The following is a 12877-nucleotide window of genomic DNA, read 5'->3' on the forward strand; positions in this document are numbered from 1 at the left end:
TAGTAGAAGGACACGAAAAATGTCACACGATCATTCCAGCTTAAAGAAAATTGCATGGCAATAAAAGCAAAGCTGTTAAACACACCAGTTAAAAGGTAATAAGGTAAGATCAATCAATAAATCAGTATTTAAAACACTGCAGAAAGACAATATACATGTAGTGTTTGAAAGAACAAGTGCATTCAATTAACTAATGTAAATATTTTTCTAGATATTAAACTGTGAGACGCTTTTTGCAGTTATACTCTTGTGTACTTGGCCAATTGATTATTTATCACCTGTTAGGAACATAAGTATTTTTCTATAAAGAAAGCAGTGCATACGCTTGACAGCAAAGGGAAAAGAAACAAATTTCAAAGAGCTAGGGCAATACCATTTTTCCTTTGGAAAAATACAGTACTTTAAAGTGATGTTTACATTTCTGTTTCACCCCAACTCTTAAATTTTGTTTCCTATTTAACAAAGTTTTTCTAACTCACAGTGTGTGTGAGAGATTTTAAAATGCCTTTAATGAAGAACATCACCATTCTTTTCCTGGCATTCTGTTGTGATTTCATAAAACACAGGAATCACAGGGTCACAGGTGAGCAAGTAATAGTTGCAGATACACAGCAGAGAACTGCTGGTTTAGAGCATAAAAGCAAAGCAAGAAAGGGTTCCTTTTTTTTAAAGTGGCTTTAAGTTGTACTAGCTCTTTGACAGAAGGAAGATTTTCTGTGTTTAAAAGCAGCTCAATAGCTACATTTTAAAAACAGTAGTGTTACAGTAGGTAAGATATACAAGGTAGGTAAAGATGTCAGTTGGAATATATAGTAACAGGTGCAACCTTCTAACTAATGTAAATAAAAGTACCATTTTCATAGGCTATGTGCAGATTTGTGAGACAAAAAAGGTATCAGGAGCTGCATGCAAAGCCCTCGTATTCAGAAAACAGAACTACTAGTAATCTACACAAGAAAATATATCTATCTACAGAGTATTGACTATACTTAAAACACATGCATCTGTTTCCTAAAGCTATGACAAATTTTGCTTTTGGGTGGGGAGAGGAGAGGGTCTCTGCAGTTAGTCAGTCTTACTGCAGAGCCAAACCTACCTGGAATGAAATACTGTTCTTTAGCTAAATAAAAACAAAGAGAAAAAATAGAAGATGCACCTGAATGTCAGCAAGCAGAGAATGCGTTCTACTAGATTAAGTATGGACTACAGTTAACCGCAGATAATTACGTGAAAAAAAGTGTATTCACCGCAAAAGCTGATAAATGACATGTGAATAGTTATAACTATATCCGGAACATGGATAATAAACAGTTTTCCTTTGGTTGTTGCACTCAAGGCTGAATAAACTGTAGAATGTGAAATGCACCTGGAACAGCTGGATGCCATATGACAGAGGTTAGGGCTTGGAAAAATGTAAGTAGGAAATGGAATAAGATTAGAAAAAGCAAACAGTAAATTTCAGTATGAGGTAAGCTCCCTGTGTAACACGAATAGGTCATGTTTCCATATTTAGCTTGAAATATTTAGATCTTTCATGTATTCCAAAGCCTTGTGAAACTTTGTTTAAATGATTTACGATGGTGATCCTTGTAGAGAATAACTCTATCATTTCATTCTGAAGTTCTGTATATTACATTTCCTCTGTTAGATTTAGTGCTAGTTAGATTTAGTGCCAAATGTGTTAACTACACTATGTTCCAAGATCAGATAATGTGAGCCGCCCATTATTTTCCCCTTTGTTCAGTAGAAGAACAAAAAAGGTTCTGCAATGTTTAATAATTCAGCAGAGAACCAGCTGCTTTTATTAAAACTTCTGTAACCACTGTTTTTGGCAAGAAAAGAGAAATAGCAGCTGAACTAAGCAAATTACCTGAGCAGCGGAATTTCTTGCTTTTGATCTGGCCAATCCTTTTGTTTGCCAGACGGCGGGGGCTGGTGCAACGGGCACCGCTGGTCTCAATAGGGTTTGTATGAAGATAATCCGCCAGCCACTTCAGATGGCAGTCACAAATAAATGGGTTCTGAGCCAAATGCCTTTCATGAAGGGAAAAAAAATTTTTTTTACACATTATTTGCAATTAGTCTCAACTATTCCTGAAATGCTCTTATGTTATAGAAGACAAACATAAATAGAAAGTTGCATTACATACAACACAAGTAAAAGTATACATACAAAGTCTGAATTGCACGTAGGGGTGAAAAGGTGCCTTTAGCAATGGTTTGAAGCTTGTTATCATACAAAGAGAGAAGGTTCAGGTTGTGTAGATCTTGGAAAGCATCTACTCGTAGGCAATTTATCTTGTTGGCATTTAATAATCTGTTATATAAAAGACAATTATAAAATAGAAAGAATTAGTTTACTGTCACTCAAGCTTCACTGTGCTATCACCAATAATTCCTTGTACCCATTTGTAACTGGAACAAGATTATTTTGTTTGATATTATACAAGCCTTAATTAACAAGCGCACAATTTTTTTTACTGAATTAAAAACTTATTTAGGTGTTCTGTAATTTATTCTGTACCATTTACACATAGGAATTGAAGTGCACTAACTTCTTTAGTAAAATCGCAGTGTTGTGTATGTTCATGGAATGTATATAAGTGGTGTTTATCTGAGCAAGGAAATGAGCTTGAGAAATCAAGTCTGGGCAAGGAAAACTTTGCCTTTTTCCCAAAAGAAGGACTGAACACTGTGTTCATTAGCTGGAAGAGATGTACAGTGGCATGCTTAATTACATCTTACTAATCAGCATACTGCCACATTTCCAGAAGTTGTAGTAAAAAACTGATGGCACAGAATAAGATATAGTCCAGAGCTATCCTGGATTTGATTTTCTTCTCCATCTCCAAAGACAAACCCTTTTGCCCTGTCCCTCCCATATTACAAATATAAAAAGGAAGAATGTTTTTACAGAAATCTATTACCTCTTTTAAACAACAAAAATTTTTAAGTATACCATGAAACTTGTTGGATTTTTCAAATCAAATCCCTTTCTTATTCTTCCCTTTTTTCATTTATCAGGGTGAATAGTGAAGTTAGTGTGTTCTATGCTTTGAAAAACTGGGTTTTACTGCAATGTAAAGGTGGATTTGTATTTGAATAGAAGTGTGGTCAAGGGAGGACATGCACTTCAAATAAATTCTGTAGCTCCTTTCCTTATTTTATCAGAGTATAGTGGAGCTCTCAATATAGCATGAACAGAAACAAAGATTTATCTTTGATCTTTCAGTGAATAAATATAATTCTTGGTAACAAACTCCTCTCAGAAGGAAACAAAGGTAAATGCTTTCCTGAGTACTGTATCAGGATCTAAAGATGAAAAATCAACCCCAGATGGTGCTATGATTTATATTTTCACATCACTGACTTCCTAGTTTGCCACTTTCTTCCACAAGTGAAGGAGAAATTTTGCCATATCACATCTCTATAAAGTCTGGGCAAGAAATGCTTCTAATCAAGTGGATAGATGTTATTTTCTAAGATCATCAGACTTTACAGCTACAAGCCAGCGATTCCCAGATTCTCCACTGCAGAACATCACTGCTGATTTATGGCTTAGTGCACACAATCCATTTTTAGACAGTACTACAACTGCACTGTCAATCCTGCTGAATCTTTTGAGAAAGGTTGAAAAACATATCACCATGATGCTCCTCTTGATACTCACTGTTAAATCAAATATTTCTACTGTGATAAATGTAGACTCTCTACTGGTACTTACTGTATACAATACCTTCTGCTCAAGGATCTCAAAGCACCTTGCACAGTTATCTAATTTTCACAAGACAGGTTAACATTATATCCATTTTAATGGTGGGTAAACTGGGATACAGAGTGTATATGACTTGATCAAAGGAACACCTTACAAACAAAAGTCAGAGCCAGGGATAGAATCTAGAAGTCTTGACACCTCTAGTTTCATCTACTAAAATTAATGATTTCACCACGTATCTGATATTGCATATAGGGATAATTTCCTATCCCTTCTTTTCTGGGTACATATCAGTTTCAAGAACCATCTCCTCTCCCACCAGTTAACTCAAAATGAGATAAGCATTAAACAAATACTCACAGCAATTGTAAAGAGAAGAGTCCTTCAAACAGGCCTTTAGGAAGTTCTGTAATTTTATTTCCATAGAGGACACTGTAACAGAAAAAAACCACTCAAGGTGACTACTATTAAGATACAGGTTTTCTGGATCTGACTTGGAAGACAGAAAGAAACTTCTTCCATCTTCCCTGAAATGATTCTAAACAAAAATAACCAAGACATTTGGGACTTAAAACTAAGACCTCGGCAAGCTCCCCTGTATGGGTGCAGAAATCTGCTCCTACAAAGACCATTGCAGGATCAGGGCCCAAGTATCTACTTTACTTTAACAAGTTGATAGGAAACTTAGTCTACTGATGAACTGGTCAGTGGGTAATAAAGTATAAGTACTGACAAGACGACTTTCTTCTAAGCAATTTTTTTTAAATGTACCACATAGCTCCAGATAGCAGCCAGTATCACTGACAGAGACACCCTGACACTAAAGATTTATCTGAATTTGTTTCTCATTGTTGAGTCTACAGCAGACACTAAAATAAAACGCTATCCTACTCTTTCAGAAGTGGAAGAGTTTACTTGCTAATCCCCAACACACTAATCTGCCATATCTCCTAATGAAATATATCACCTTCTTTACTGTGACACATGATATAAGTCAGAATGTTCATTTGACTAAGAAAATTAGTTAAAAGGCCAGTAAAAAAATTATATATTGTACTAAAGGTTCCCAAACTGCAGCTCTGAGACCAACAATGGCACCTTGTGAAGACCCTGGAGGCAACAACCGATGTGCATGTTAAAGTAGGTTTGTAAAATTAAAAAAAAAAATGCAACAATAATACTGTATATACTCGATCATAAGCCGGTTTGTTTATAAGCTGACCCCTCCAAGATGGATAAGTAAAAATGGAAAATATTTATGACCCATTCATAAGCCGACCCTATAATTCAGGGGTCAGCAAACTTTGGCTCCCAGGCCATCAGGATAAGCCGCTGGCGGGTAGAGATGGTCTGTTTACCTTGAGCGTCCGCAGGCACAGAGGTAAACCTAAGGAAACAAAGTGGCCCGGTGCGCCAGCTGCTTACTCTGATGGGCCGGAACAGCAACTGGTGGGAAAATTTTTTTGGGAGTAACCCCGTGACCACCCCCCACATGACCCCACCCCTAGCCTGGGAACCCCACACTCTCCCCATCCCATCCCTTCCCACCTTATCTGGGGAGGGCCAGGGGAGGATGTCTCTGGCCTGGCTGGATCTGCTCCAGCAGGCTGGGCAGCGCGGCTGCAGCCTGCTCCGGCGGGCCAGACCGGGCGGTGCAGCCGCAGCATGTTCCAGTGGGCTGGGCCAGGTGGCATGGCCACAGCGTGCTCCGGCGGGCCAGGCAGCGTGGCCACAGCCTGCTATGGGGGGCGCGGCCGCAGCCTGCCAGCCCCAGACCTGCAGCTGCTTCGGAGGCTCGGGGGAGAGCAGCGTGGTCAGAAGCAGAGAGACTCTGGCCCCGCTTATTCCCTTCTGGCTGTGCTGCCTCTTCTTGCCCCCTCTGTTGGGGGGGGGAGGGGCTGTGTCCCACCTCTCCCGCTCTATACCCGTTCATAAGCCGACCCCCTTCTCTGATGCTTCCCTTTTTTACTAAAAAAATTCGGCTTATGAATGAGTATATGTGGTACTTCCTAGCTTTTGAGTTCTTGGCTTTGCAACCTTAAGAAAACAACACAGACTAATAAAATGTGCATTATGGTATACGAACACAGTACAATAAGATTTAGCTCTTTTTCTAGCATTTTTTAATCCAAAGATCTCTTTGCATTTTACTAAGAAGGTGCATAAGACATTCTGTTTTACAGATGGGGAAAGTCAAGTGCAGAAAAACAAAATTATTAGCTGAAGATCACACACCACGTTGATGGCAGAGTGGGGAGCAGAACCCGAGTCTTCAATTCCCAGACCAGTGCCTTTTACAAAGAGACCAGCCCATACATTTTTTAAGGTCAGGCTTGACAAAGCCCTGGCTGGGATGATTTAATTGGGGATCGGTCCTGCTTTGAGCAGGGGCTTGGACTAGATGACCTCCTGAGGTCCCTTCCAACCCTGATATTCTATGATTCTATGATACATGGAAAACCAGAGCAAGTTACATTTAGCTCCTTAAGTCAAGATTTCCTGTAGGTAGCACTTATGCAATATTTTTCTTAACTAAATCACAGAATGCTATAATCATTTGTCCTGTCAGATCTTCAAAAGTATTATTTGAGGAGAGATTATTTCACAGAGGGCAATCTCTCTTCATTAGGTAAATGCTTATGTGGACAGATCTATTCTCTAAAATCCATAATTTCCTAATTTTTGGTTTTAGTTAGAAAAAATTAATTACAATTATGATTTTTTTTCTTATAACAGAACAGCTTTGTTAGGCCTGTCCTGTAGTGGGTGACTTCTGGGAACTCTTCTGGCTCTAACAATCTCTTTCTTCACTTCCGCAGTATGCATCCAATGAAGTGAGCTGTAGCTCACGAAAGCTTATGCTCAAATAAATTGGTTAGTCTCTAAGGTGCCACAAGTCCTCCTTTTCTTTTTGTGAATACAGACTAACACGGCTGTTACTCTGAAACCAGCTGGTTCCAGGTACTTAGACAACTTCTGCTGAAGTAATTTGAGAAGCAGCTTGCATAGCATCTTCCTATACAGCTTTAAGAGGAGCCAATCTTTTAATGTGAAAAAGCAGCTAGAATGGGATGTGTTGAAAATAAAATGGATGCTCCTTAGGGGAACAAACAAAAAATCACTATATTTAGAATCCTTTAGAACAGCCAAAGTAGTGGAAGTCCTGTCTGCAATAAAGGAAGTAATTTTAAAGGAACTGTATGAACTTCCATTCCACTTCAAAGTATTTCTGAAGTAGCCAATTCTGTGAAAACAAAGTCAAGTAGGAGCAGTAAAACAGTACTTAATTATAATTAAGGATCAAATGACAGAAGTTGAAAAAACAAAAGGTTCTGTTCTCTAACTGATGGCGAGTAAAACAGCTTGAGGCTATCAGTATTCACTTTGTAAGCTTATTCACAAAACTGATCAGTCTGAATTGTCATAATTTCTGCTAACCATCATGATAAATAGTGGACAAACCCCTCAATTTTCAACTTGGAACAAATCTTAAATCATCATGAGTTTACTCCAGGCAATATTTTTCAATTTAACATGAGTGAATATGGCATGAGCAGAGGTGCATTTTCCATACCCTGACTGGCTTACTGCTCCAAGTTATCGAAGGATCCAGCTGGGACCTTTTTACATTAGTAGCACATGGATCCTTCTCAAGACCTGAATCTAAGAAATTTTAGTGTTCAGCCACAATATGATGTCAGGTTATAGTTCTGACATCTCTGACGTTATCTTACAGCTTTCAAAGGCAAGAAAAATGAAGATTAAATGAGAATTTTGCATTAAGACAAGCATTTTAAAAAACTGAATACCACAAGTGTTAGAAATTTTGCCTTTCTTTTGAGAAAACCAAATTGATACTTACAGTGAATTGAGTGAACGCAGGCCTTGGAAAGCATCTGGAGCGGTCTCAGAGATCTGGTTATTGCTCAGGTCACTAAAATAAGAAACAAGGGTATATTGAATGAATTCTAACCCATTCCACAGAAAATAACTATTAAAATATTATGTAATTAGCTTTGGTCATTGGAGAAAAGGCTAAACCTAAATATTTATTTTGGCCTCATGAGACAAAGTTGAAAAATTAAAACATCAAAGCACTAAAATCACCATATTACACTGAAACATCACATGGTTATATAAAATAAATAGTCATACAAAATGATTATTAGATTTATTTTTCGTAATAATAAAAGAGTTAAATATATTTTATGAAGCATTCTTTCTTTGAGTTAGGTTGATATGGCAACAGGACCTTACAGCATCAATGGAATTATGAAATGACAACGGTATGTCATTTCAAAATATGTTCCAAAAAAATCTGTTAAGCAATTATTTTCATTATAGTGACACACTATTTCTCTCTATATACATTCATATTACTTAGTATCATTACACTGAGTTACCAGTGATGGTTATTAACATGACAAAGGCACTATACGATCTAAGCAATCAGACAGCCATATTAGTTAATCCTCTGGCTGTCAAACACTCTTAAATACTCATACTTTGATGGGAATTTCTTTGTATGACCATGACCTGTTTTATGAAAATGTTTTTATATAATTCTAAAATATTTCTCACTCACATTCTTCGAAGCTTTTTATATGGTGAGAAAGCTCCAGGAGGGATGACCTTGATTGAATTTTGCTCCAACCGTCTGCAAAGAAAAACAATACCATAAAAATACAAAAATGTAATGCTGAAGAACAATCTAAAATGTGTATATTCATGTCAGAATAAATTAGCAGAGATGCATTTATTCATAGTTACTTTTCCCTTCTACTACAGTACAGGTTTATGCCATAAGAATCAGGGCCAGTAATTGTTTTAATTTCAAAAAATCAATTTTTGGTTATATAAGCATGTTCTCTTCTTCACATACAGAGTTGCAACACTATAAATTACAGGTTGATCTGATCTGACATATAACTTATCTGGGATTTTTGTGTAATTCAGTCAAGAAGTACAAATAATTAAACTCTTTCTTCAGATCTAAATTATGTAAGTTTAGTAGTCTTACACTTTTATGAAACTCCAAACACTTGCCAGGGATTCATATTTACACATTAGACGGAGTAAGAGATTTATGTAAACAAGTTAGACACTCAAGTATCTAAGTTGTAGGAAAATTTGAGCAAGAATACTAGCACTAAATAACGGATATGCTGGCACTTGCAACATTGCTGGTGTCATGGTTTTGCATGTAAACTGCTAAACAATTTCTTTAAGCTTACTAGGTAACAAGGTTATTTTTATCTTAAGTATCAAGGTTGCATGTCTTCACTTCCCACTATTGTTTTTAACCAGTATTGTGCCTAACTTTTTACTCTACATTAACTGCCACTTTCCCATATATGCATAATGATGTGGGTGACGATTGCTGTAGATACAATGTAGAATGTGAACTTGTTTCCCATCTCAGTAGGACACACTGTAAGCAGATTTATTTAGGATCATTAATAGTAGCATCAGGAGTATACACGTGGAAAGATTACGCTGAGGAAGTTCTACTGCCCATTTACTATAAAGTCAAACAGTTCGCAAGCACTACTGAAACCTTCCTAGCGTGGAAGCGACTTCTTTGGAGAACACTGTGTGTGTTAGGGTTATAACTCTAGGTACACTTCTATTTGTAATCATAAAAAAGCTACTACATTTTTATTTGAAAATTTCCATCATGCACTTGCATCTGTAGGTTCCCAGAGAGTTATAGCATCCAGAAAGGCAAGGCACCATATAAAAATATAAAGGGAGGATCCAGGTGAATACATATGAACTGTCAGTTGTTTACTGTCAATTTAGATATAACATGACAAATTTCTCTCAACTAATGCTATTTAGCTTTCAAAGGAGTTATGACAGGGATGATTTTGGCCCACTAAGTCCAAAATAACTGATAAATAATTGTTTTACATAATTATTCAAAACTATGTACTGAGACTTATCTATAAAAAGGAAATGTTTGGAGATCTTTACCATGGAACATACAGTCTTAGCAATGGGTTTAAATAGAACGATCTATTTAAAAGTAATAAGATTGTAAACTATGGTGATTTTTTCATATTCTCTGCAACTCTCAGAAGTATAGGAAGCTTTGCTTTTCAAAATGAAATTATACAGTCTATTTTGCCGTTTCCTAGCCCCACCACAAAATATAAACAGTATAGACATTGTAGTTCAAAACCTACATAATGTGCCTATGAAATAAGGGTCATATTCTCTTTTCACATATAAGCATGCAAATCCTACCATAATCTATGGGAGTTGGACATGTGTACCTCAGAGCAATATAAAATAGAAAATTGAAAATCTATTTAACATAAGGAATCTAGGTTTTGTGAATTTACTGCACTGGGTATTTGGAATCACATGTTGTAAAATTCATGCAGGGATTGTTCGTCAAAAAGGCTTCTGAAACCATGATGCAGCACTGTCCACTCATCTGCATCATGTGGGCTAGACCCACTGTGACATGCTGTACCTCAAAGTAGCACCCAGTAACTCCCATATTCATCACTGGTACATGGTTGTGGTATTTCATACAAGGCATGCCTTGCAAGGTATCATATGAAAGGTCATGATCTGGTGAAACTCATTGTTCTGTCAAAAGATGTATATCATTTTGGGTATTATGTTATGAGATTTCGCTCTATGATTGTTATTGAAATATGCTGTTTGAGTTTGGGAGACGCCCACTACTAGCTCTCCAGTGAATAAAAGGGTGGTGACCCACACCTAGATGACCATTGATCAGCAGGGGTATTGTAAACAAGAGATTTACAATTCTGTAAGAGATAGTTGTGCAAGCACCATACAATGGGGACTGCTCAACTCTGTGACTCAGCAAGGCCCACCTGGGACTTGATTGAGAGTATAAAATAAGGGGCAGTGGCATCACGAGACCACTTTTCTCCTCCCGCACCTATGGAGAAGGCAACAAAAATGCTGGGAACATAAAGACTTTGAACTGACGAGATTGGTCCCAGACTGAGAAGGAAGTTCAGCCTGTTTACTAAGAACTGTAACCTACTTGCAACATCCAGTGGGGTGAGAAAAGTTGTTTGATTCAAAACTTGCTTAGTCTAAAAGTTTAGGATTTAGAATGCGTGTTTAATATTCATTTTCTGAAGTAACTATCCCTGACCTTTATACCTACTACTTTTAATTATGTATAATCTTTCTGTAGTTAATAAACTTACTTTAACATTTTATTCTTACCAGTGAGTTTCTCCCAAGTGCTTGGGGAATCTGTTCAGATTACATATGCTAGTGCATGTCCACTTTCCTTTTAACGAAGTAGAGAACTAATTAATGAGCTTGGATTGTTCAAGAGAAGGACTTGAGCAGTGTAAGATAGTATACTTCTGGGGTGCAAGGCAGGGGGCTTGGGAGATTTGCTGGTGTTTCCCTGTGTATAGTTCATGAGTGGCTTGAAGAGCATCCATGCAACTTAGCTAAGTGTGCCTCTGCATGCTGGTGGTTGAGTGGTAACAGGGCTTGGAGGGGTTTGCTGCTTGTCACTGGCAAAGCATGGTGAGAGACAGCCCAGGCTGGAGAATTAAGGGGGCACAGCAGTCCCACACTTCTGGCTTCCCACAAGCCTCTGCCCCCTTCTTTTGACGTGCAAAGAATAAAGGTCCTGTCATCTGGAATCCTGTGTGCAATTTTGGTCTCCCATGTTTAAGAAAGGTTAACTGAAACTGGAAGAGGTGCAGAGAAGGGACACTAGGATGATCCGAAGAATGGAAAACCTACTTTATGAGAGTAGACTCAAAGAACCTGTTTAGCCTAAACAAGTGAAGGCTGAGGGGAGATATGATTGCTCTCTATAAATATATCAGAGGAATAAATACCAGGGAGGGAGAGGAGTTATTTAAGTTAAGCACCACTATGGACACAAGAACAAACGCAAATAAACTGGCCATCTGCAAGTTTAGGCTTAAAATTAGACTAAAGTTTCTAACCATCAGAGGAGTTAAATTCTGGAACAGCCTTCCAAGAGGAGCAGTGGGGGCAAAAAACCGAACTGGCTTCAAGACTGAGCTTGATAAGTTTATGGAGGGGATGGTATGAGACTGCTTACAATGGCATGTAGCTGATCTGCGACTGCTAGCAGCAAATATCTCCAACAGCCGGAGATGGGACACTAGATGGGGAGGGCTCTGAGTTACTACAGAGAATTCTGTCCCAGGTATCTGGCTGGTCGGTCTTGCCCAAATGCTCAGGGTCTAACCGATAGCCATATTTGGGGTTGGGAAGGAATTTCTCCCAAAGTCAGATTGGCAGAGAACCAGGGTGGAGTTTGCCTTTCTCTGCAGCATGGGGCACGAGTCACTGGCAGGTTTAAACCAGTGTAAATGGTGGATTCCCTGTAACTTGAAGTCTTTAAACCACAATTTGAGGGCTTCAGTAACTCAGCCAGAGGTTATGGGAAACCTTACAGGAGTGGGTGGGTGAAGTTCTGTGACCTGCAATGTACAGGACGATCATGATGGTCCCTTCTGATCTTGAAATCTATGAGTCTGTCCTTCATACCTTGCTCCCACTAGGTGGGGGAACTGTGTAAAGAAATCTAGTCTCAATCCAACACCTTGCATCAGCACTAAATCCACATAGTATTTCAAAAAATGATGTTATTGGCACATGCAATTGGCTAATTAAATAATTTGCATAAAATGTCACACAAAGTTACAGAAAACTTTGTAGCTATTCTCCTGATCTTGCCCTGACTCTGGTACCTCCTTTCTGAACGACAGTCATTTCTGTATATAGCCTGTTAGTCACATGCTGCCTCTTGGTCACCTGATTTCTGAACTGCCCAGGGGAACAATGCTGTCCAAAATCCCCTTGCCTTAAAGGGCCAAGCCTCAATAAAAGGCACACTGATTCACCTGCTCTTAAAGGGGCATGCATGCTGAGTTACAATTATATTATTTTATCCTAATATGTATTACCATGCATGTGTCAACATTGTACTTAATCAGTCATTGTATTATGAATTTAAGGTCCCTCTGAAGATCCTAAATCTTCTGTTTTAATAATCTAAATAATCTTGTGTTATCTGCAAATTTTGCCACCTCTCTACTCAACTCTTTTCTAGGTTATTAATAAATATTTTTAACACTGGTATTGAAATCTGTGGCATAAGACTTAACTTTTTGC

At 38.1% G+C, this 12877-nt stretch overlaps 1 protein-coding gene across 7 annotated transcripts in view; it reads right to left on the bottom strand.

Moving 5' to 3' along the window:
- SLIT2 (slit guidance ligand 2) overlaps nucleotides 1–12877 on the bottom strand; it is a 419356-nt gene that overhangs the window by 99929 nt on the left and 306550 nt on the right. For all 7 annotated transcript variants that reach the window (XM_074951617.1, XM_074951610.1, XM_074951615.1 and 4 more), the window contains exons 10-14: nucleotides 8301–8372; nucleotides 7578–7649; nucleotides 4076–4147; nucleotides 2174–2317; nucleotides 1871–2034 (exon numbers count right to left, since the gene is read on the bottom strand). In XM_074951617.1, coding sequence (XP_074807718.1) covers nucleotides 1871–2034; nucleotides 2174–2317; nucleotides 4076–4147; nucleotides 7578–7649; nucleotides 8301–8372 — 524 coding nt within the window. The remainder of the gene's footprint in view (nucleotides 1–1870; nucleotides 2035–2173; nucleotides 2318–4075; nucleotides 4148–7577; nucleotides 7650–8300; nucleotides 8373–12877) is intronic.

The sequence above is a fragment of the Natator depressus genome, chromosome 4 (genome assembly GCF_965152275.1).
Source record: "Natator depressus isolate rNatDep1 chromosome 4, rNatDep2.hap1, whole genome shotgun sequence".
Taxonomy (NCBI): domain Eukaryota; kingdom Metazoa; phylum Chordata; order Testudines; family Cheloniidae; genus Natator; species Natator depressus.